The sequence below is a fragment of the Embiotoca jacksoni genome, unplaced genomic scaffold (assembly GCF_022577435.1).
Source record: "Embiotoca jacksoni isolate LCO1_2020_lvr unplaced genomic scaffold, fEmbJac1.0.p SCAF_7, whole genome shotgun sequence".
NCBI classification, from domain to species: Eukaryota; Metazoa; Chordata; class Actinopteri; family Embiotocidae; genus Embiotoca; species Embiotoca jacksoni.
Genome location: NW_027185425.1, coordinates 842746 through 862707, shown reverse-complemented (window position 1 = coordinate 862707; position 19962 = coordinate 842746). Strand labels below are relative to the sequence as shown.

General features: G+C 45.9%; 1 protein-coding gene across 1 annotated transcript in view; it reads left to right on the top strand.

The window, feature by feature from the left end:
* macf1a (microtubule actin crosslinking factor 1a) overlaps positions 1-19962 on the top strand; it is a 228905-nt gene that overhangs the window by 203085 nt on the left and 5858 nt on the right. Inside the window, 31 exon segments of the mRNA XM_069176154.1 lie at positions 293-499; positions 582-809; positions 930-1148; positions 1247-1450; positions 3409-3634; positions 5589-5815; positions 5908-6030; positions 6117-6218; positions 6496-6597; positions 6731-6904; positions 7078-7233; positions 7452-7649; positions 7791-7919; positions 8489-8671; positions 8762-8917; positions 9040-9246; positions 9458-9577; positions 9690-9859; positions 9953-10112; positions 10223-10417; positions 10945-11217; positions 11486-11674; positions 11803-11914; positions 12010-12176; positions 12659-12821; positions 12913-13067; positions 13162-13236; positions 14622-14639; positions 15376-15493; positions 16982-17044; positions 17562-17594. Of these exon segments, the coding sequence (XP_069032255.1) occupies positions 293-499; positions 582-809; positions 930-1148; positions 1247-1450; positions 3409-3634; positions 5589-5815; positions 5908-6030; positions 6117-6218; positions 6496-6597; positions 6731-6904; positions 7078-7233; positions 7452-7649; positions 7791-7919; positions 8489-8671; positions 8762-8917; positions 9040-9246; positions 9458-9577; positions 9690-9859; positions 9953-10112; positions 10223-10417; positions 10945-11217; positions 11486-11674; positions 11803-11914; positions 12010-12176; positions 12659-12821; positions 12913-13067; positions 13162-13236; positions 14622-14639; positions 15376-15493; positions 16982-17044; positions 17562-17594 (4852 nt within the window).

Genomic DNA, 19962 nt, shown 5'->3' with positions numbered 1-19962 from the left:
TTGAAAAATATTATTGCCATTTAATTTGTTGCTGCCTTCCAGTTTTATTCGTTTTACAGTGACATTTTCAGCATTTGCCATTTCATTTGCTTTCAGTTGACCTCGCAGGTTCTTTAAAAATAACACAACCTCAGGCACCACAACAAAAAACGGGGGGATTTACTTGATGCCCTTTAAATACGTTGATTTCAACTTTATGTTTGTATATGAGGATGTATTTTAAAAGTATATGTCAGCACCTGATTGAAGCTTCTGCTTTGTAAAACTCACCCCTCAGTTTTCTCTTTCACAGGAGCTGAAGAAAGTGTCCGCGGAGAAGCGTCTGGTGCTGGACACGGTGAACGAGGTGGGCAGCGCTCTGCTGGATCTGGTGCCGTGGCGAGCCCGCGAGGGCCTGGACCGCCTCGTTGCCGACGCCAACCAACGCTACCGCCAGGCAGACGAGACCATCACTCAGCGGGTGCAGCTGGTCCAAGCCGCCATCCAGAGGTCGCAGCAGGTACTGCAAGCCGTTCAATTTATTAAACCTTTTTCTATCATTAATACTTCACTGTTTGCTGAACACGGACTCCTCCTTCCAGTATGAGGAAGCCGTGGATGCAGAGCTGGCCTGGGTTGGGGAGACAGAGCGTAAGTTGGCCTCTCTGGGGCCTCTGAGCCTGGAGCCCGACGTGACCGTTGCCCAGCTGCAAGTGCAACGGGCGTTCAACATTGACATCATCCGACACAAAGACACCGTGGACCAGCTCCTCGGCACCAGAGACGACATCCTGGAAACCTGCAGCGACGCTCAGAAGGACGCTCTGATGGTGAGTCACCGTGAGACAGATGGTTTACTCTGACGGATGTGATGAGGGAGGAGGAAGCCAAGCGATAACTGACAGGTGCTGAAAAAATAAATGTATGTTGTCTTCCTCGTCTTCCTTCAGGTGAAGACGGATTCTCTGAGTGGCCGTTACGATGCGGTGAGTCAGAGCCACAGCGAGCGGTTCTCGGCTCTGGAGCAGGCCCAGGTTCTGGTGGCTCGCTTCTGGGAGACCTATGAGGAACTGGAGCCGTGGTTGGGGGAGACCGAAACCCTCATCACGCAGCTCCCGCCGCCCGCTATCGACACAGACGCTCTGCGGCTGCAGCAGGACCAGATGAGGGTAAGAGAGGACATCGAGCACCAAGTTTCTTTTCTCTAAACATCGTCACGAACTAAAATGTCCACTCAACTTTCTGCGCTCTTAACTCCCCCCCCCAGCTGCTCAGGGAGTCCATCGCAGAGCACAAACCCCACATCGACAAGCTGCTGAAGATCGGACCGCAGCTGGCCAAGCTCAGCCTGCACGAGGGGGCGACGGTGATGCAGCGCTACACCGACGCCGAGAGACGCTACCTGGCCATCAAAGAGGAGATCAAAGGTCGTGCTACGGCGCTCGACGAGGCGGTGTCCCAGTCTGTACAGGTACATCACGGATGAACCGCTTTAATGCTCCACTTGAGAAACTCTGTGCTTCAACTGCAGACCTGGGTCTAAAACCTTTTTGTGTTTTATTTTTACTCGGATACTAGAGATTCAGACATCAATGACACGACTTTAAAAATACACACCAGTAAACTTAAATCACATTTAGTGTATGATGTAATCTGGCCCTCAGCACAGACTGAGGAACTACTGTGTAGCCCAGGTCTGTGCACAGCTTCTTATTCAGGGTCTGCAGCCCGAAACGAAACAGAGCCAAAGTCTGACATGATTACTAAACAGCATGAAGTTTATGTGAGTGTGTTTTTGTCTCTGCTGCTTCCTTTACACTCAAAGATAACGAGGGTGTTTTGTGCAATGTCACAAGACCGGTTAAAGCCAAGTTTTATTTTCATTTGTTGTTTTTTCTGGAGTTATTTCTTACTTTTAGTTTTATACAGATTACTTTGAACAAGTTTATATCTTATTCCAAACTCCTTTCCAGACAGGGAATTTGATATATTTTTGCGGCAAGTGATGGAATATCAGCAAATTTTGTTTGCATCTTTAAATTTGAATTCCCATTTATTAAAATAAAATTCTCAAACGAAACGTACTTCTAAGAAAATTTTACCTCTCGGACTTTTCTGAACGACATCGAGTCTTCGTATTGTTTTCTTTACAGACATTTTGCCTTTTTCTCTGCACCTCATCTCATAACGCTTCATTGAATCACGGGTGTCGCTGGTGTCAATACTGTTTTGTACTTTATGCATGTCTCTGATTTAACTCATTGTATTGTTTCTCCACCCTTCACCCCCCCCTCCCATTCAAACCAACCCTTGTGTCACTCCTTCTCTTCCTCCACCTGCACTCGGTCCACCGCACTCCCCCCCCCCCCCCCCCCCACACCTCCTCCTCCATCCTTTTAACCCTTAATCCCACCCAACATCCTCTCATGTTCACCTCTCATCCTCGTCCATCCCGTCCCTCGTTCATTATGGATGTGCTGTGTGTTGCCCCCCCTCCCCCCACACACCATTTTCTCCATGGTCACTGCTCACTGCAATCACCCAGCTGGTAGAGGTAAGACCACATCCAACTGCCACTCAGGGTGCGGGTATACCACATGATCCGGTCATCTCATAAAATTAAAAAAAAAAAAAATCTATAATTAGGGACTAATCAGTCACCACTAAAGTTTTAATCTCACCTTTTCTATTTGTGGGAAAAGGATTTTTTTTTTTCTTTAACTTTAATGAATAAATTATTGAGAAGTGATGATTACACTGGTATTTGAAGATGACTGGATTATTTCTGTGTATACATTTCTCTCTAATTCACTAAACTTGAATCGATTCAATCCGAGCTGCAGCTTTTTTTTATTTAAACATGTGCCTGAATCACGTGTTTGCCCACCCTGAGTGACCACCAGACTCAAGCTGATCTGTTGACAATCGTCTCTTCTGTGTTTGACTGTAGACTTGAATGAAGCCTCGTCTAAACCAGGCTCCATTCAGGTCTTTAAAACCAGTCCTAGCTTTCCTTTTGTATCAAAAAAAAAATTCTTGGTTCGATGACATTTGTTTTTGCCGTAGTGATCCATTTATTTCCCTTGATGCATAAAAAAGCCCATCCTTGACTCCTGATGTCTCCTGGGTCCAGTAGTGTTGTGTTATTAGCTCCGTCTTGTGTGGTAGAAACAACCTGGATGACACGCTGAAAGTGCAGCGTTGAGATATTTAATGCTGCAGACTGCATCCCACTGCTGCTCTGCATGCCCTCCTGAAGAAACCTGATATATAATCTCCTAATAAAAAGCCTTAAAAGTTATTGCAGTCTGGCACAGATATCTCAGAGCGTTCCCACTTTCAAAATGTCACCCAGCTATCAAGCCCCGAAGCCTGGCGACTTCACCACTCTCTGACTCCCTCCTCCGCCTCTCTCTCCTCCGCCCTCAGTTCCACGACAAGATGGACCCGCTGCTGGAGACCCTGGAGGGGGCGGTGCAGCGGCTGCGGCAGCCTCCCCCGGTGGCGGCAGAGGTGGAGAAGATCCGGGAGCAGCTGGCGGAGCACCGAGCCCAGGGGCTGGAGCTGGACAAGCTGCTGCCGAGCTTCTCCGCCCTCTGCGCCCGCGGAGAGGAGCTCATCGGCCGGGCGGCTCACGACGATCCCGCCGCTCAGGGTGAGTGTGCTGCGAGCTGTCAGAGAGCCGCGTCATGTTCAGGCTGAATCAAAGTTCTCCTTTCGTTCAAGTGGGAGTTTAATTCATGCTTTTATCCATTTTGCAAGACATTCATTAGATGTAATGAAGCTGCTGCCAGCTCTAGTCGAAGGCTTCCAGTGTGTGGATATGAAATGATGAAATACCGGCTGTCAGTAGGACGACCAGATGCCAACAAACCAAATGTGATGCAAAGAGGATTTTTGTGTCGGACGATATGGGACACAATGCTGAGAGGAAGGCTAAAATTTAGATACTACTGTCCAACTCAAAACATAAAAACAGTCTAATAGGCAGTTTACAGGTTAGGCCTTTTGCATGTGAAGGAGTAAACAAATATATTGTATTTGAATGTAACTTTCTGAATCCACACGTGAAGTAAATCCAGTAAAAGGAAGCTGAAGTTTCACAGTAAAAGATCTCGTGTGATGCTAGCTAGTCAGCTGACCTACTGTTTCCTGTCTGACAAATCCTCTTTGGGTTTCAGTGGGAATGCTCTTTGTTGTAGCTAAATTCCCAGATTTGGTTTTGGATATTACGAAAGCGTCTGTCCTTCAGCGCCGATGTTTGAAAACAAAATCAATATGTGGGCCTCAGGACAAGGGATTAAAAAAAAAAAAGGCCGTGCAGTCCCACATGAAGCAGAACAAAACATCGCCCTGTCAAGCAAGACAAAAACCTTTTTTGGGGAAATCAGATAAGGGCGTCACAAATTGGGCCGGGTCAGAGCAGAGGAGAGAAACATAATGCGTTTGTGTAATCTGGGTGAAAACTATTAAAATCTTGTTTTGGGCTCTCGCCCAACACTGAGCGAACTGGTCAGAGTCGGTGTGTGTCTGACTGGCACCGGGCCAGCGGGCAGACCCTGTCCAATCCTGAAATGAGACAGAATCAGCAGTGAAGTTCTGCATATTTCCTCCAATGCCAAACGCATGGCAAGACAGAGACACAGCACACATGTGTCTTTGTTTTACTGCCCTCTGAAGAACTCTGTACTTGTGATGCCTTCCAGTCCTCGTGGAAATGAAAGGCCTCACTGTGCGTCGATGGTGGGAGTGGACTCACGAAGGACTGAACATTCCAGTTCCTTATGCAAGATGGCAAAACACAAACCAGTAAAACATTATCTAAACCGGTGGGCTCCAATCGAGCTGCCAGTATATTTGCCGATCTATTTCAGTGTTTTTTATTTATTTATTTTTTTAACCTGTCCGAGAGAACGACGCTACCAACACGATCGATGAACGAGGGGACGATCTCCCACACTGAGCTGGAAACAAACGGGTGCTCATAAATACAATGTTTTCGGTTGACAGATCAAAGTTACGCCGCAGTTTGTCTGAATGCCGCGACTTTTCAAATTAAAAGCCTGCCATATACCGGGTTTTGACTTAAACATGTGTTTCCTTCAGGAGGGGCGGGGGGTCCCAATCGAAGGGAAAACCCTGGATTTTTTTTTTGGAGTTAAATCTTATATCAGACACTTATTTGACACTTTTAAAAGTTGCATTCACTGCAGTCGGTATTTAGGGAACATTTGCGTAATCATAGATACAGAAAACACCCCCCAATTGAAAACATAAATAAATGCATACAGAAAAAAGCATGCACGTGCTGTTGAATTTAAGCTGTTGTGATACAACATGTGTTCTTTGAGTAACAATTTGTTATGATTACATAAGAAGCTTATTCAGCTGATTTGGGTGGAGCTCAGCTATGTGAATAAATGTTACTGAACATGTGTAGCTCTCAGACACTTTAATTTAGTCAAAGTAGCTCTCGAAGGAAAATAGGTTGGACACCCCTGCTTATGATCCCCCCTGATCTATCTGATACCAGAATTCCCGGTGAGATCCAACCAGCTTTTCTGTACCAGCTTGTTTAAACCGTCCCTCCTCTCCCCACCTTCCCGCAGCCGTTCGTTCCCGCCTCCTGCGCCTGCGCTCTCTGTGGGATGAGATCCGGCAGCGAGCCGAGGAGAGGGAGGGGAGGCTGAACGACGTCCTGGACCTGGCCGGGAAGTTCTGGGCCGACGTGGCGGCACTACTGAGCACACTCCGAGACTCCCAAGATATCGTGAAAGAGCTGGAGGACCCTGGCGTGGACCCGTCGCTCATCAAGCAGCAGATTGAGGCGGCTGAGGTACGGAGGGCGCGGTGTGGGCGGTAACATGCATCAGTCCAGCATTGTTCTGCTGAAGGACTCAGTGTGACGTTGCTCTGTTTCTCTACCAGGCCATCAAGGCAGAGACGGACGGCCTGCGGGAGGAGCTGGAGTTTGTCAGGACCCTCGGAGCCGACCTCATCTTTGCCTGCGGAGAAACCGAGAAACCTGAAGTGAAGAAGACCATCGATGAGGTGAGAACTCGCCACCACATGTTAGTGTGAGAAATCCCATCATTTGTTTTCACTAACATCAACCCTCGTCCTGTCTCCTGTCTCAGATGAACGCGGCCTGGGAGGGCCTGAACCGGACATGGAGGGAGAGGATGGAGAGACTGGAGGAGGCCATGACCGCCTCTGTTCAGTACCAGGACGCACTGCAGGTCTGTATATCAGTTAATCCTTTATTAAGGTTAATTGGACTGATCAGTTTTATTAAAGTATATCTTTATTTTTCGAAGGAATATGGAAAACGGCATGAACTGTGTAATAATTCAGCTCTATCATAGAAATGTTGTAGTTGAGTGAAATGCAGAAGCCAGTTTATATGTCTCTGGGCTTGTGTTTTATTCAATAAAATTATGTCTTTACAGCTGCTAATAAACAGTAACTGTAATCCTGCTGATGTTGGTTGGACTAATGTCTCTGTATCATTCCCAGTCTATGTTTGACTACCTGGACAACGCTGTGATCAAACTGTGCGACATGTCGCCTGTCGGGACTGACCTGGGGACCGTCAAACACCAGATCGAAGAGCTCAAGGTTTACACATAAGTTTTCATCTAAATCATTTTTAGAAAATCAAGATCTCGTGCAGGATCCTGATTAATATTTGGCAAAAAAAAACCATTTTAGAGTTATTTTTTTACTACTTTTCTCTATTCACCCTGAGCAGCAGTACAAGGTGGAGGTCTACCAGCAGCAGATCGACATGGAGAAGCTCTGCCACCAGGGGGAGCTGCTGCTGAAGAAAGTGTCCGACCAGACGGACAGGGACATGATCCAGGAGCCGCTGACCGAACTCCGACACCTCTGGGAGAACCTGGGGGATAAAATCACCCAGAGACAGGTAACAACAAACCACATGTGGCTGAAGAGTCAGAATCCAAACACACCAGAACTTCTCCAGGAGTGTTGCTCAGCTCCTTTCGTCCCAATGTTGCTGTGGAACTGCGTTTCATTCCTGTTCACATATGAGTTCCTCCTTTCAAGCCCAAACTTGTGTCTTTCTTTCCACCGCAGCACAAGCTGGAGGCCGCCCTGCTGGCTCTGGGTCAGTTCCAGCACGCCCTGTCTGAGCTGCAGGCCTGGCTGAGCCACACACACACCACTCTGGACACACAGCGACCGGTCAGCTCCGACCCCAAGGCCATCGAAATCGAGCTGGCCAAACACCACGTACGTCTCCATTCTTTATAAACTAAAGAGAACGTGATTTATTCTTCTTATTCAGGTTAATATTGTATTTTAAAAAGCAGCTTTCTAACGTAGTATCTTTTCTTCTTGGATATTGACAGATTAAAAAAAAGCTTGTTCTGTCGAATAAATGTTGCTTCTCAACATTCGGATCTCATCACTTTATAACTCATCTTTCTCTCTCCTCCTCGCTGTCCCAGGTTTTGCGTAATGACGTTCTGTCCCATCACGCCACGGTGGAGACGGTGAACGGCGCCGGCGCCGAGCTGCTGGAGTCGTCTCCCGGCGACGAGGCCAGCCACCTGAGGGATCAACTGGATAAGCTCAAACAGAGCTGGGAGAGTCTGCTGCTCAAGACCCAGGAGCGGCAGAAACTGCTGGAGGCCGCGCTGCATCAGGTGAAGAGTTAGAGAAAGAGACTTCTGCTCAGATCTGTTATTATCGAGGAGGAAGGAATCGTAGTACGTACAGTCGAATGAATAACAGCCTTTGTAATTAATTCATATCTACCCCACCCTCCCTCACCTGTGTCTTTGCAGGCTGAAGGTTTCCATGGCGAGTTGGAGGAGTTCCTCCAGTGGCTGAGGAGGACGGAGAGCCAGCTATCTGCCGCTAAGCCAACAGGTGGTCTCCCTGAAACAGCCAGGGAGCAGCTCCAGCAGCACATGGTAACCGAGAGTCACAGTAACACACACAATGCACAAACACACATCAGAGCCCAGACAGGTAGCAGTTGATAAGTTGAAGGAAGATTGTTGGTAGAAAACTTGATTTTTGATTGCAGTGCGAAAAAAATAGTTTTAGGTTTTATTTAAAGACACAAAAATACCTTAATTTAAGTCTTTTGGTTAGTTTTTTTTGCTTGCATAATAAAGACACAAAAACACCTTCTAAGCTTATAAGTTTGTATCGCTTTTATGATTAATCGTGAAACGCTTTCCAATCGCAGATCCTGTGTAAAGGGGCCTCCTGCACAGCCCTACTTCATTGTCATGAAAACACTTTAAAATCTTAAATATGAAAGTGTTACGATGCTATAAATATATTTCAAAGGCACACAAGTTGTGAGCAGATGCGCAATGTGTCATCTTACACACACTCTTTCATTCATGCAGAGAGACTCTTGGCATATGGTGCCGATAAAACTTTCAAAGCTTCCATTGTTCTTAACCGACCAGCGAGACACAACGACGCTCACCTCGTCCTCACTTCATGTTCGTGTCTCCTCCGTCTGCAGGAGCTCCAGGCCCAGCTCGCACAGAGAGGCGACCAGTACCACCGCCTGCTGGATCAAGGCGAGTCCATGTTGCTGGCCCGTGGGGGGGAGGAGGCCGGACCCGGCACCACGCAGACCCAGCAGAACCTGGCCATGCTGCAGAACAAGTGGGCCAGCCTCAACACCAAGATGGACGACCGCAGGGTAAGAACAACACGTCTCTACTCTGATTGGCTGATGGTCTACTTTATTTGGCTGTTGGTTAACTTTGAACTTTTTTTAAAAACCCTCCAGGGAAAGTTGGAGGAGGCCGTTTCCTTGGCGACAGGTTTTCAGACTTCTCTGCAGGACACCATCAACTGGCTGACGCAGGCTGAACAGACCCTGAACATGGCCCAGCCGCCCAGCCTCATCCTGGACACCGTCCTCTTCCAGATTGACGAGCACAAAGTAGGTTTTAAATATAGTCATCATGTCAGAAGAAAAATTGTTTAAACGTGTGTTTTTTTAGTCTGTTTATCGAGTCAGAAAATGTCTCATGGTGTTGTTCCTCCTCCTCTGTGTGTGTCCAGGTGTTCGTGAACGAGGTGAACACCCACAGAGAGCAGGTCCTGGCTCTGGAGAAGGCCGGCTCGCAGCTGCGTTTCGCTAGCCTGAAGCAAGACGTGGTCCTCATCAAGAACCTGCTGCTCAGCGTCCAGGCCCGCTGGGACAAGCTGGTCCAGAGGTCACTGGACCGTGGCCGACACCTGGACGAAGCCCGCAAACGAGCCAAACAGGTACCGAGCTGATAGTTACTCCAAAGGATGGCATCATTGGGACAATGTGATGACTTTTCCTGCTAAATTACTCTTCTTTGTCTCGGCTAAAGTCACAGAATTGAGGCTTTTTTAATCATTTAAATTATCACCTTACAATTCCCCAGTACAGGCCAGAACCCTGATTGGCTACAAAGTGCATTTAAATGTAAAACAACGACTCTTCCTTTAGTTCCACGAGGCCTGGAGGAAACTGACAGACTGGCTAGAAGAAGCCGAGAAAAGACTGGACTCAGAGCTGGAGATCTCCAACGAGCCGGACAAGATCAAAGTACAGCTGGCCAAACACAAGGTACCATATTAGAGAGAAATGCATCATTTAACAAGGAAACTGTACATTTCAGCATCTCTAATTCCCCTCTACAAATCTCTATCTTTTCCTCTGCTTTGTTCCACCTGTCCAGGAGTTTCAGAAAGCGTTGGGGTCGAAGCAGCCTGTGTACGACACCACGGTGAGGTCTGGGAGGGCCATGAGGGACAAAGCTCAGCTGCCCGCCGACACCCAGAAACTGGATCACCTGGTGGGAGAGGTTCGGGACAAGTGGGACACCGTCTGTGGGAAGAGCGTGGAGAGGTAACGAGGGCTGAAACCGGTTAATCCAGCTTCAGATTACAGGTCTGAGTTATCAGGAAGAATAAAACCTGATAATGAATTGTCTTCATCCAGACAACACAAGCTGGAGGAGGCTCTGCTGTTCTCGGGACAGTTTGCAGAGGCTCTTCAGGCTTTGGTGGACTGGTTGTACCGGGTGGAGCCCCAGCTAGCTGAAGACCAGCCTGTCCACGGAGACCTGGACCTGGTGTCCAACCTCATGGACTCGCATAAGGTGTGCACACTCTGACAAAACAGCACTGCTGCATTAAAGACATTATAAACTCTTTCTCGTATAACAGCACCGCAGTCCTTCATAATGCTGAGTCATGCTTACACCTGCAGGCTTTCCAAAAAGAAATGGGGAAGAGGACCAGCAGCGTTCAGGCTCTGAAGCGCTCGGCTCGGGATCTGATGGAGACCGGCCGCGACGACACGGCGTGGGTCAAAGTTCAGCTGCAGGAGCTCAGCAACCGCTGGGACACGGTGTGCGCGCTGTCTGTCACCAAGCAGACCCGCCTCCAGCTGGCACTCAAACAGGTCAGACGGGAAGATGGAGATGTTTTGATGCATATTAAATCTGACATAATGCACTCGCAAATCCCACCCTCAGATCCGTCAATCAATCAAACTTTAGACAAGTCCCGAGGGCCCTCGAGGCTCACATAATAAAAACAGATCTGATAAATAAGATGGACCAAGACCCTGAAGAGCTCTAAAAACCAATAAAAAGATTTTAAAATCAGAGAATTTAAAATTGGGTTAATGTGTGCTCTCTTTCTGGTCTTAGTTAAAACACGTGCAGCTGAGTTTTGAAGTAATTGTAGCTGAAATATATTGTTTGTAGGAAGAGCAGAAAGCAGAGCATTGCATAATCAATCCTGCAGGTAGTAAAAGTGTGCATTGATTTCTCTGTATTGGCTCGAGAGATGTTCTTTAGGTGAAAAAAATGCATTCTTAGTTATATTTTTCATATTTTTGAGGCTCAAAGTTAAGATCCGCATCAAAAACGTAAAGCACAGCTCGTTATTACCGACCTTTCCCTTTAACTTCATTCTCTCCGTCAGGCCGAAGAGTTTCGTGCCAACGTGCAGCTGCTGCTGGAGTGGCTCTCGGAGGCGGAGCAGACGCTCCGTTTCCGCGGCGTCCTCCCCGAAGAGGCGGAGACTCTGCAGGCGCTGCTGCACACGCATCGGGACTTCATGGGCACCGTGGAGGAGAAGAGGACGGACGTGAACAAGGCCGCCGGGATGGGGGAGGGCATCCTGACGGTGTGTCACCCCGACTCCATCACCACCATCAAGCACTGGATCACCATCATCAGGGCGCGCTTCGAGGAGGTGAGGTCACTCAAACCAAGGCAACTTCATGAAGACACCCCATTTTTATGAACATTAATGAAGTGGGTCTTTAAATAATGTTGCTAAATCCTTAGACTCAACTGAAAAAAGTATTTTTGAATGTCTTACTTTATTGTTGAGAGAGAGGATTGAAGAGCAGGATTCACTTTACTGACCTGAAATGAATGAATTAAATCAACTTTATTTCACAGAGGATGAAAATGAGATAATATGATCAACACAATTTCTAACAATTTCGCCCCTACAGGTGCTGACGTGGGCCAAACAGCATGAGCAGCGTCTGGAGACGGCTCTGACCGAGGTGCTCAACAACGCCAACCTGCTGGAGGAGCTGTTGTCGTGGCTGCAGTGGGCCGAGACCACGTTGGTCCAGAGAGACACGGAGCCGCTTCCTCAGGACATCCCCCAACTGAAAACACTCATCACAGAGCACCAGGTGGGCTTCGCTGTGACTCGCCGAGCTCGCAGACGTCCCGTTTACAGTGTTGACGTTTCTCCAGGTGGATTTAAACCCTCCTGAAACTGTCTGTCAAGTGACTCACCGTCGGTGCTCGTTGTTCTCAGATGTTCATGGAGGAGATGACGAGGAAGCAGCCGGACGTCGACAAAGTGACGAAGACCTACAAAAGGAAACCGGCCGAGCCTCCCAGCAGCCTGGCGGAGAGGAGAGGAGCTCGTACGTCACCTGTGTCGTTTACGAATATCGTCATCTCCCATTTAATGGACGGATGACTCGTGCTTTCTCCATCTAACTCTCTGTATCCTCGCCAGGCAAACACCAGCAGCAGCAGCAGCAACAGCAACAGCAGCAGGCGGCCATGCAGGTTTCTGGAGGAAACCCACGACTCAACCAGCTGTGCGCCCGCTGGCAGCAAGTGTGGCTGCTGGCGCTTGACCGTCAGCGGAAACTCAACGACGCCCTCGACAGGCTGGAGGAGGTAGACTTCATATTTACACATGGAAAAAACTGAAGGCCTACCTTTTATTTATAATCCCGAGCTCTATTCTTGCGATCGCACTATTTACCGCAAATTCAAGTAAACTCTGCGATATTTGTGGGAACTTGCAATTTTCTATAATTTCCGGAAGTGACGGGGTTTGCAGTAAATGTTTATTTCACATTAAAATGTCCTAATTAAATGCTTATTACAAATGGAAGTCATTACATATTACTGTATGTTCAAATAATTTTACAATTTTTTTTTCTAATTCCCACAATTTTACCACAAAAAACTCACTTAAAACTCAAAAATTAAAACGAGATGTGCCGCAAAATCAAACACTTTTAATCAGAACAATAAAAAAAAAAAAAAAAAAACTAATCCTGGAGGTACTGGATCGTCTTACTCGGCTTCTGTACGTTCTGCACCGTCTTCCATAACTGCAGCGTAAAAAATGAACATGGATTCTCTTTTTCCAGCTCAAAGAGTTCGCCAATTTTGACTTTGACGTGTGGAGAAAGAAGTACATGCGCTGGATGAACCACAAGAAGTCTCGCGTCATGGACTTCTTCAGACGCATCGACAAGGACCAGGATGGAAAGATCACACGGCAGGAGTTCATTGACGGCATCTTGGCATCAAGTACGATGCTTGTTTGTGTCTTCAGTTCTGGAGGATTCATTCTTTTTACGTTTAGAAAGACATTAAATTGCTGTCGTGTCCCGCTGTGCAGAGTTTCCAACCAGCAAGCTGGAGATGACGGCCGTGGCGGACATCTTCGACAGAGACGGAGACGGTTACATCGACTACTACGAGTTCGTCGCTGCTCTGCACCCGAACAAAGACGCCTACCGGCCGACCACTGACGCCGACAAGATCGAGGACGAGGTAAGAAAGAATGAAGGAAAAATATCCTGTTTTAATTTACACACACAAGACAAGCAAAGGCGATTCATTCACGGACGTCTTGTCTGTCGTGCAGGTGACTCGGCAGGTGGCTCAGTGTAAATGTGCCAAGAGGTTCCAGGTGGAGCAGATAGGAGAGAACAAGTACCGGGTAAGTTCAGTCCAATCTCTGGTCCACTTTAATATCGACATCATCTGGAGAATAAGTTAAAAAAAAAAATACTGTATTCTATATTATTGTTTACTGTAAAGTTATTGTTAAAAGACTTGGGTCAAAGAGGATTTACAGGCAGTTGTAAATACATCAGTTTAATGCCAACAGTATCTGACCTGTATTGAAGCATAAAAACTTCAAGTAATATAAAAGAAACATTGAGGTCAAATGACAAGCACTTACAATTTCAACCAATTTACATGTTCATCAAAGATTATTAAAAAAAAATTAATTCAGAGAGACATAGTGTTGGTTTTTTTACAAGTTCTGGCTCTCTTGTAATTAATTGATGTGTAGTTAAAAAAAACGCAATAAAGAACATATTGAAGGTGTGACTTGCTTGAAAATACTGTTTGACTCAGTTCTGATGAATAGAAAGTTTATTATTCATAACTGGCTGCGTCTTCACTTTATTAACTTCTCATCACAACTTCACAGCATTTCACGTGTGTGTGTGTATGTGTGTGTCCATCTCACATCATGGCATCATGGTGTATTTATAAGTGTTTAAAATGTCTGTGTCATAATATCATAACATGTTGTTGATGACATTGATATAACATGTTTGTAACATCCAGGACTGCCTCACAAAAACGCTGTAAATGTGACGTCACAGATACACACAGGGTCGGAAGGAGGCGGAGCTCCAGCTGATTTGCTCACGTTTAGTTTGGTCTGAAGAGTTTTGATTGAAATGAAAGTTACTTTTCAAGCCTATAAACCAAGATGCTCACATCGTAGCCTGGTATCACGCCAAAGGGTGTGATACGCCCGGCTTTTATTTTGTAGGATTCTAAATCTTATTTAAAAGCTTTAGGAGAGCTATCGATGTATATGTGTGTATCTGTGCAGCATTTTGACAGCAACCATTAACTCCACAGTTTTCAGCATCACTGGATCGGCCATCACTACCACCGCCGCAGTGTGTGTGTGTGTGTGTGTGTGTGTCCATCATTATCTGCTGGGTAATGATTCCCGGTGTCAGACTGCGGGACACCGGCGATACTAATTTGCCACGTTGTTTTTGTCTTTTCGCTCACGTTTGTGTGCTGCTGCACTCTTCCTCACCGCCTCTGTCTTCACCTCCATCTCGCCATCATCATCATCAGATTTTACAAAAACACGTTCTCGCATCACTGTCGTAACAGCTTTCACCACTAATGAGCTCAAATATCAGTTTTTGAGGAGCGGTTCTAGAGGATTAAATAAATAGTCTCCTTTCGTACATGACAAACCTGAGTTGTGAGTACATGTTGTTTCACTCTCGCTCTGTTTCTTTCTCCTTGTGTTCCTCTGCTCCGTGTCTGCTGGATTTATTGTAGTTCTTCCTCGGAAACCAGGTAAAGTGACTGCCGCTGCTGTGAGTGGACGCGTGAAACCTGCCTCCCCGTTCTCCCCCGAAAGGAGCGCGCTACCTTACACACAGAAATATTTTTATAAGCATTGATTCTGTATTAGATCATCTGAAAAAAAAAAAACTAAAAATCTCCAAAGTAGAGTACAAGCGCTCCTTCGTGGCTTTGCAACGTGTACGCAGGTTTCACCGCCCGCTCGTGTTCCTGCTGTGATTTGTTTGGTGTGCAGAGTGACAAATTGCACAATGTGAAACCGACGACATGTGACATGGCCGAGGCGGTGATTAGTGGTTCGGTGATATATAGTCTGCTTTGGACTGAAGCTGGGAAACAAAATCGAGCTGCTTGGGGGAAGAGATCCAAAAAAAAAATACACAAAAAAAACCATTTCCTTCTGTGCTGGTGTCGCTTTGGAGATCTGCTTTGCTGGGGCGGTTTGATGAAACATTTCTGAGAACTTTAGAGATTAGAAATAGAGACGTACGAGTGATTTGTACTGAACGTGAGCGGCTGGGTGAACTGGGCTGAGAATCTTGATCTCTACGTCGGTGCATGGTTTTCCTGTTATTGCATGTAGAAGACATCCGTCCGTTTGTTCGTGACTTCCCGTTCACCTTTTGAAAAGTCGATCGAGTCGGCTGTGGTTTTAACCTCTTGACTCTCTGCCTTCCCTTCTCTCTCCTCGCGTTCCTCCCTCCTTCTTCTTTTAACCCCTCGGCAGTTCGGCGACTCGCAGCAGCTGCGTCTGGTGCGGATCCTGCGCAGCACGGTGATGGTGCGAGTCGGCGGCGGCTGGATGGCTCTGGACGAGTTTCTGGTGAAGAACGACCCGTGCAGAGGTGAGCGGCGTTCACACACAAACGGAACCACGTCTGCTCTTCCCCTCATCCGTCTCACCCCGTTTTATCCACGTGCACTCGCAAAAAGAGCCTGACCGATGCTGGGTTTTTTCAATTTAATTTATTTATTTATTTTGTACTCATTTTGGTCAAATTCCAAATTTTTCCAGACTGTTTTTCTTCCCTTCTAACTTTCACAGCTGTATACACATGTTGTATAAACAATTCAATTCAACCAAACAAAATTAAGGTTATATAGAAAACAAAACTTCTCTCCTGCTTAAATATTAGTACTTGGAATAAAATGACGGTACACTTAGAAAAGGATAATAAACACATATACAAATTTTTTTTAAAAATCATACCTCTTCAGCTTGTTGATCTGGTGTTGGCAGGGCTCCATCTTTTAGTAAATATTTAGTTTTGAGTATTAATGAATGTTATTTGCTCCATCTGGTGAATTTCCCTCCTCAGCTTACTTATTATATGTCATTATTATAGAATAGGGAGCAGATCCCAGCAGAATTTCTTTTTTTTAATACAGCTTATGATTTGACCGGTCAGCTGACCCTGATGCCTCCTCTGGTTTGACTGTGATGGACTTATTCCTACTTTTTTGACATTGATGTTTTAATGTGGTTGAATTTTTATTTAGTTTGCTTGTTGTATGTCTTTTTTTTTATTATTATTATTTTAAAGTGACCGTGTTGCAGGGTGATTTTTATACTCTTAAATGACTTTTTTTTTTTTTTTTTTGGTGCTGAGAGTCCATTCACCTGAACACAGTTATGTGAGCCACGAACAAACTCTATACGTCTCAAATTTGACTCATTAGGGCCAAAAAGCAGCTAAAAAAATAAAATAAAATAAAAGAGCTTTATCATTCATATTTTTCAGCCATTCATAAAAAGCATCGAAATGCAGAAACCTGACAAGAGTTTGTTTTTTTTGGCTCCGTTTGTTGCCGGATGAGCAGCTTTTCTTTAAAATAAATAGGTTGCACCGTGTCGGTCGGGCTCGTGCACTCGCGCACAAACACACACAGCAAACGAACCCCCGGAGACGCCTCTGGAAACACGTACATCACAGCAGAGTGCGGCGGGGTGACGGCGGAGGAAACCAGGTCGTCTGAAGTGACTCCAGTTTGTCCCGTTCCGTCTTGTCAGCAGGTGAAGCAGCGCCGTGCTGCTCCGGCTCACTTTTCTCTCCGGTGTTTCCTTCCAGTGACGTCGGTGTATCTGTAGGAGTTGTGTTTTTCTCTCTCTCTCCATCTCCATCATCCCCACATCTCTGTCTCTCGCCCATCTATCGAAACCTCCCCTGAAGACCTCCATCTCGTCCCGTGTTCTTATTTCTGTGTTCACACGGCCGGTTTCTCTCCTCTTTGTTCATTCTCTCTTAAATAAAAGTTTTGCATGGTGCATGGTCCTCAGTTCTCTCCCTCTTCCTCTCTCTTCCTCCCTCCTTCCCCTTCTTCTCTTTCCTCAGTGCAACATCCAGGACTTAAGATCCTCCGCTCCGATTCCAGTAGCTCCATCTCATCTCGTATAGGTTGGACTTCTACTCTCTCTCTCTCACGCTTTCTCCTAACTGCTCGTCTTTTTCTCCGTCCTGATTTGTTTTCGTCAGTTTGGTTGTTTTTTCTTTTTCTTTTTTTTCTTCCTGGACTCTCTCTTCCACGTTTCTTCTTCTCCTCCATTATCTCTACTGTTCCTCCATCTTCTTCTTCTTTGGTTGTTTTGGTTTTTTTTGGCCTAGTTGCTGTGCCTTGCTGACTGTGATCACGTGACTAATGTTATGTCTCCCCTACTACCCCGCCCCCTCCCTCTTCCTCCTCCTCCTCCTCCTCCTCCCACCCGGCTGCTCATGCAAGCTCTGTAAAATCCGGATCTTGTTCACGTCCTTTCAACACGTTTTAGGGGTCACTGACGCTCGTCTGGACCCCGCGGCGGTCAGCTGTGTGTGTGTGTGTGTGTGTGTGTGTGTGTGTGTGTGTGTGTGTGTGTGTGACTTTCTTCATCCCACCACGAGCATGCAGTTATTTCACATTGTCTCTTGTGTCTCTTAGTGACAGTCACTCCTGGCTATTTCTGCTGCCGAGGTATCTACACTTCCTCTCTGTCTGTCTGTCTGTCTGTCTGTCACTCCATCACTCCATCTCTCATCCGTCCAGCTGTCAGTCTCCATCTTTATAACCACAGCTGTCCTCCGTGTGTCTATATCTGTGTGTTTATAACTGTGGGCAGGTTTGCGTGTGCGTGTGCGTGTGTAGGCAGACATTGATGTCTGTGTGCCACATCATGTCTGCGTCATGCTTTACTCACTCACGACAACAAACAAAAGCAGGATTCGGCCAACCCCCTGGTCTTTATAGATTTTATAAACTCAATGTTTTGTATATGACAGTGGAGGAATTTTACAGCATAAATCCATCAATAAAACATGATAAAGATGCCCAGCACAAATCAAAACTTAAGAAATTGTTTGCAGGACACCGTTAGTAGAGACAGAGTTTCTCTTTTTCTTCACTACTTCCCTGGTTTAACACCAAACAGAAAAAAGTAAAAACTCTTGAAGATGCTTTCAAAAAAAAATCTGTGTAACGTAAAAGAGAAAGAGACGGTGTGTAAGACCTGGGCGTGGCCTGCCTGGGTTTCTAATAACGCTGGCTTCCAAACGCGGCTCCTTTTAAATGTGATGGCTGGTTGGTGGGAGACACAATTACAGGGTGCACCTGGCTGGCCTGATTTGAGGGGGGACATAATTGCAGGGTGCACCCGTTTAATTGACTGGCCTCGCCGTTCGGTTGCTCGGGACGACAGCCGTGATGCCAGGAGAAGCATCGCTGCAGCCCTCCTCTTCCTCTCTCTCCTCCTCTTCTCTTCTGTTTCATTACTCTGTTTTATTTCATTTCTCTTTCATCTCTACATTTCATCTCTCTCGCTGTATTTCTTTTGTTCTCTCTCGAGCCGTCCTGTCCGTCTCCTCTCTCCTCTCCTCTCCTCTCCTCTCCTCTCCTCTCCTCTCCTCTCCTCTCCTCTCCTCTCCTCTCCTCTCCTCTCCTCTCCTCGTGGCTGGCTTCTCCAGGCTTGTTGTTGTCTGCTGAGGCTGCTGCACTACTTTCTGTCCAAGAATGCTGCTGAGTGTTTTCTTTTTTTTGAAAGATGGGAGGAACCCTGAAAATCTCTGGGCTCTCTCCTGCTAAGCATAAACCAGGCATGACCTCCCCCGCCCCTCCCCCTCCCCCTCTCACATGTATTTATACACATACTGTGTATATACAGCAGAGCTGAGATGCTCCTTTGCAGCTAGAAGTTAAAACTGAAGGGAAAAAAATGGAGATGAGAGGTTGTGCTTTGCTCCCAGCGCTCTCCGATGTTTTCAAGCAAATACGCAATGAAAGTGTGCGCGTCACTTTTTTTTTTCCACATCAAAAAGATGGAGACACTTGTCACTTGTTGAAGGAATACACTAAGTTGACAAGAATTCAGTGCAACACTTGCTCGCCGTTTCACTTATTTGTGTGAAGCAATCAGTCCCTCCAGGAGATCGCCATCCTGCGATAGCAATAATTAAATTCAAGCAAACTTCGCAATATGGAAATGTAGTCCTCACATTTGAATGTTCTATTTTTATATACACATCAATTTGTAAGAGGCTGCACTTTGTTTTTGTGCATACGGTAGGCCTATGTGTTGAATTAACATTAATTAAACAGCATTTAAAGCTCTTATTTTGACAGCTGATGTAGTCGTATTTTATTTTGGTCACAGACGTTTGTTCTGTAAAGCTATATCTCTTTAATGATTTTTTTATTTTTTTCACTTTTAGCACCATGTTTATAAAAAGATTCATAAAAATGACATTGTTTACCAGAACTGACAGCTCAACAAATAAATTAAAAAAAGATTAAAACTAAAATATTTTTGATGTGCAGCATGATTATTATTAAAGGAACTGATTACATATTTATTTATTTATCGGGTCGTGCTTTTTTTTCCTCAACTTGCAAGTTTTTCTAATTCCTGCAATTTTACGGGAAAAAAACTCACTAAAAACTGCAAATTACATCCAATTTTTTTTTTTTTGATAATCCACCACAAAATCCAATTCTTTTTTTATCACAACAATCACCAAAAAAAAAATGGCGCAAAATCCAGGAGGGACTGAGCAATGGCCCCCAAAACAGGCAAACAGCTCGCTTGGCTGTTTGGTTGAAGCCATATGAGAAGCGACAGGTTGTGGTGCTGAACTTCTTGGCCTGGCAAACTGACACAAGTTGAAATTGAAGCAAACTTCGAGCAGCTTTTTTAGCAGCTCTCTTGTTGATCAAATAATCAGCGTACCAATGCAGAAAATGTTACTTGAACAAACAAATGTGTAAAAACTTGAAGGGTTTGCCGACAGATTTGTCCCGCAGTGTGTCTCCGAACTGTGTCCACACGTGCAGACAACTCGCTGACTTTCGT